The following is a 5,083-nucleotide window of genomic DNA, read 5'->3' as shown; positions in this document are numbered from 1 at the left end:
CAAGATATCTATTATTTACATTATTTAATATTTTTATTATTCATCTATACTTTTCCTATTATTAATCATAAACCCATCATCCTTCACATCTGTATTATTCTCATTGTTTCTATTATTATTATTTAGAATAATACTATAGTGTTTTTTAATTAAATTTAACTAAATTAATTTAATATAATAAAAATTAATTATAATTAATATTATTTTAAATTATTTTATTTAATTTAATTAGATGACTACAACCACCGCAAACTTACATATAAATAGAAAATAAATGATAGTTGAAAATTCAAACGGAGAATTGCGTTGAGAGGTATACAGACACCAACACTTAAGGCAAGAACTTGCATACTCGTCACTTAATTATCACGTATTATGAAAGAAACTTTGCCAAATGCAAAATTACTCACTAATGGCGGCAAGCACACAAATTGCAATAATAATACATCCCTTAATTTTAATTTTCAGTAGCCTGCCTGTAATATGTAACTAAGAAGAAGAAGACACGTTGTAAGATTCAGTGAAGGATAAAGTGAGCCAAGCGTTTCATGAGTTTCAAAGCATTTTCGGATTCGGGAGTGTGAATGTTGAAAGCATGGTCCTCGTGTTCAGCTTCGTAGAGTTCCACGTGACCATGCCACCCACTGTTCTTAACAGCTTGATAGTACCAAACTCCTCTGTCCCTTATTGAATCCTTTTCAGCAACGCAAACTATGATCTTGGAGCACCCAAGAGTAGCCAAGCTGGGAGCCTCAGGGGCCAAGGGATTGATCAGTGGGTTATCCACCCCGCCGGGCGCATTCGGATACACCAAACCCCACACCAAATACGGTGGACTCTCCTCGTGCCCTTCCACTGCTTCAGATCCGATGGGTTTTGTGCTCAAGAAGTATGGCTGAGAGAGAAAAGCACCCAACACTTTGACCGCGTTAGGTAGAGCCTCAGCACCTGCACGCAAAGCAACGTTGTGAACAAGGTTAGCACCGGCGCTGTCGCCACCGAGGAACACTCTCTGGAAATCGCCATGGTTGAGGATCCATGGATCAGAGTCGTTGGAAGCCACCCATTTGAGTGCTTGCCAGCAATCATGATATGCTGCAGGGAGAGGGATCTCCGGTGCCAGCCTGTATTCAACAGAGACAACTAAGATGTCTGCTTCTGCTTTGGAGAGGAACAAGTTGAAGTAGTTGTGGTGGCGCTCGTTGAAGGCAGATTCAAAGAAGAAGCCTCCGCCGTGGAAGTACACCAAGATGGGGACTTTGTGGGCGTCGTGGTGGTGGATGAACTTTGTTGGAAGGTATAGACGTGCGAAAATGGAGGGGTTGTTGGAGATGACAACGTCTTTGGAAGAAACTGATCCAAGAGTCGAAGGTGGAACAAGTGGAGAGTTTTGGAGGCGCTCAATGGAGCCGTCCTTGAAAACCTTCACAAGGTCTGGGATATGAATGGTAAGCTCTTTGTCATCAACCCCGGCTATGGAAGTAGAAGCCATTGCTGCGATGAGCCAAGAGGAAAAGTCGGTGGTGAACAAGGATTGGTTGTTGTTAATGTTAGGTATATTATATTAAAGAAGAGAAAAGATATTTGTATCATAATTGCACTATATTATATTTTTATATATTTTTTATAGGATAAAAAAATTATTTTTCAAAAAATTATCGAAACTTTAATTTTCGAGAAACAATGTTTTTTTTTCATTTGAAGCAAGTTTGTCATATCCACAATAAATCTTATTATTCTAATAAAATTTATTGTATTTCCGATGAGTTCTAAGTTTTATATAGAGTTTGCCGTATTCTCAATAAACTTTTACCTATTCTCTCTATAAATATCTATGTTAGTTGTGGACAAAACTCAATACTAATAGCTCATTCTTCTTTTGATATTATTCTTCTATTTAATTTACTCTTTATAGTATCTAGAATTTCGTTGTTATCTATTCATTATAATATTACAATAGTGTATAATGAAAAAAGTTTTATCACATTTAGATCTGTTCAATCGATAATTACATACATGACATCTGAAATCAACAGTTTAACAACGTGAAGAATTTAATATTATATTTTATTGATCAATAATACACAAAAAAATGAAAAAAATTTACTACAGATATCTGTCTGAAGTAGATAACGTTTTGTTTTATAAAATGTATATTGTAGATATTGTGATTCTTGTTTTTATATTATTTTTATTAGAGTTTAGGTTTTGAGAATATTTTATGTTTCTTGAATTAGGTATCGATTATGTGATGACAAGGACATACGTCTCACTACAAAAAAAGTCTGTGGTCACAGTAAAAAACTGTGACCATAACTAGTGAAAAGGGTGACCATAGGTCTATAGTCATAATTTTTGACCTATAGTCATGATTTTTTTACCGTGGCCTATTCCGGCGTGGTCATAGATTTATGATCACAGCTTTTTCATTTATGACCACAATTTTTATGATCACGGTTGAAGTGTTTGAATTCTGAAATTTTAAGTCACGTTTTTTTACCATGACCATAAGTTACTCTATAGTCACGCATAAAAATCGTAACCATAACTTAATCTATAGTCTCCCTTTTGTAAAATCGTGACTATAGCCTAATGTGTGGTCACGATTTTAGCGTGACCATAGCTTATCTTATATGGTCATCCTTTTGTAAAACTGTGACCATAGATTAATCTATGGTCACAGTTTTAGCGTGACCATAACTTATCTATAGCCACTCTATTTTAAAACCATGACCATAGCTTATTTATAGTCACCTTATTTAAAACGGTGACCACAAATTAAACTATGGTCACCCTTTTGAAAAACTGTTATCAATATCTAATCTATGGTCACGGTTATGGTCACGGTTTTAGCATGATCATAACTTATCTATGGTCAGCCTATTTTAAAACCGTGACCATAGCTTACTATATGGTCAACCCTGTTTTAAACTGGACCATACCTTATTCTATAGTCACCCTTTTGTGTAACCGTGACCATAGTCTAATCTATGGTCATAGCGTGACCATAGCTTATCTATGATCACCCTTTTATAAAACTCTGACCATAGACTAATCTATTATCATGGTTTTAGTGTAACCATAACTTATTTATGGTCACCCTATTTTAAAACCGTGACCATAGCTCATTCTATGGTTACCCTTTTGAAAAACTTTGACTATAACCTTGTTTATAGTCACGGTAAAAACTATGACCATAGCTTATCTATGATTACCCTTTTAAAAAAATCGTGACCATGGAATAATAAAATTTAAAATTTTACCATTTCATATAATAATTTTTTTAATTTTATCATTAAAAATTCACAAAGTAAAAATTTTTTAATTAACTTCTAAGTTCTAATCTAGTAATCAGTACCAATAGTCATCACATCACCAACAGAAATCTAGAATAAAAAAATTTTAACAATTAAGATAAGTTGTGATTAAGTAACATACTAACATATCAATATACTTGAGTGAATACATTTATTTCAATCTCAGTTCTAAACAGTGATATATATACTAACACGAAATAGACACTATTAACAGAATTGTTCCACAGACGTGAGAGCAATACAATTTAGACTCTGCCAGGAGTATTTTTTTGTTGTATTACTATTCTTCCTTCCTTGTAGTTGAGAACTCTTAGACCATAGATATCTTTAGGCTACTCTCCAAAATCGTGACTCACCCTTTTAGATCACTCTTTCATAAAACCGTGACCATAGACCCTTTTAAGTTACCCCTCAAAATTATGTCTATCATCGGGGCCCGAAAACAACACCTAATAGCTAATGACACAAGTCCTCAATGGACCATCCCTGATAAAACTGCTCCCACCCACTGGTGTAACCACTGACTGAATCTTCATCAATGACGAGTCCGAAGTAGTATGCCACGTCATGCAGGGTCATAGTCATCTCCCCATATGGTAGGTGAAACGTATGGGACTCGGGTCGCAATCTCTCAATCAGAGCTGAGACCAACGGCTAGTCATGTTCCCACTCCACCATGTATGCAACATGCTCAAATCTTGCACGTCTAAGATGTGACCTAATCTGCTCAGGCGGACGCCTCAATACATTTCTCCTAGTACGCAAGATTTGAGATGCCTACCAAATAAAATAAACCAATAAAACAAAAAAAAGTTAACAAGTAACAACACAAATTCAAATTTCAAATATATAAATGATATGAGTTATAAAGTGTACCACTCAATCAAGTCTGCCTGCAATGTGGTCAGTCTGATCCGGCCAATCTATAAAGAATATCCTCGTACCACAATAATTCTTGCTCCATGAAACTACACTTTAATAAAACAAATTAGAATAAAATAATTTTAAATTAACTAAATTTTTATCAGGAATATTCAAAATAAATTTAAATAACATAATCAAATGGTTATATAAAATAACTTAATTTAAAATTAACTATATTATATTACCAATCACATTTGGCAACAATCAAATGAAAGAAAAAACAGAAGAGCGAAATTACCAAAATTAACTATAATTAGTTCAAACGAAACAATAATAAAAATGAATTCTTCTCTTACCTAACATCTATTCATAACCACATGATCGTTTTACATATTCTAAACTAACAACATATACATAGTCATATAAACTAAATGTATCATCCACTTATCAAACTAATTAACATAACTAATAACTTAATCTAACTTGCTAAAGAAACATATTCAAATAATAAACAACAATAAATCAAACAAAAAAAAATAACCTAACAATAGAATTGCCTGAAACTAATGAACTAAAGAAATTAATAACTTTAACGATGTCCAAAGAAATAACCTTGAAAAGATAAGAGAGGATGAAATTGAATAGAGTGAAAAGGTGAAATGGAAACGTGAAAAACTGAAAAAGATAACAACAAATCGAACAAAAAATAAAAATAGAATAATAGAATTATCTGAGACTAACGACCAGAAGGAACCGAAAATTTCAACAATGCCTAAAGAAATAACCTTGACGAGGGAGGATGAGAGTAAAGAGAGTTAAAAAGGTGAAATGAAAATGTGAAAAATAAGATGGTCCTCCACAACTTTTTATATTTGGGCTAACTCTTTGCCAAGGGTTGCGAC

General features: G+C 33.7%; 1 protein-coding gene across 1 annotated transcript; it reads right to left on the bottom strand.

The window, feature by feature from the left end:
* Positions 1 to 247: 247 nt before the first annotated feature.
* Positions 248 to 1,538, bottom strand: LOC107488564 (2-hydroxyisoflavanone dehydratase). Its single transcript, XM_016109324.3, has one exon. It carries the CDS (start codon positions 1,490 to 1,492, stop codon positions 518 to 520), a length of 975 nt encoding a protein of 324 aa, XP_015964810.1. The 5' UTR covers positions 1,493 to 1,538; the 3' UTR covers positions 248 to 517.
* Between the last annotated feature and the right edge of the window lie 3,545 nt (positions 1,539 to 5,083).

This window comes from Arachis duranensis, chromosome 5 (assembly GCF_000817695.3).
Source record: "Arachis duranensis cultivar V14167 chromosome 5, aradu.V14167.gnm2.J7QH, whole genome shotgun sequence".
NCBI classification, from domain to species: domain Eukaryota; kingdom Viridiplantae; phylum Streptophyta; class Magnoliopsida; order Fabales; family Fabaceae; genus Arachis; species Arachis duranensis.
Note: the sequence above shows the minus strand (reverse complement) of the source record. Positions and strands in the feature narration are given on the sequence as shown.

What these genes read in the sequence shown, in the direction of transcription:
- LOC107488564 (XM_016109324.3), bottom strand. Translation starts at nt 1,492, where the DNA reads ATGGCTTCTACTTCCATAGCCGGGGTTGATGACAAAGAGCTTACCATT.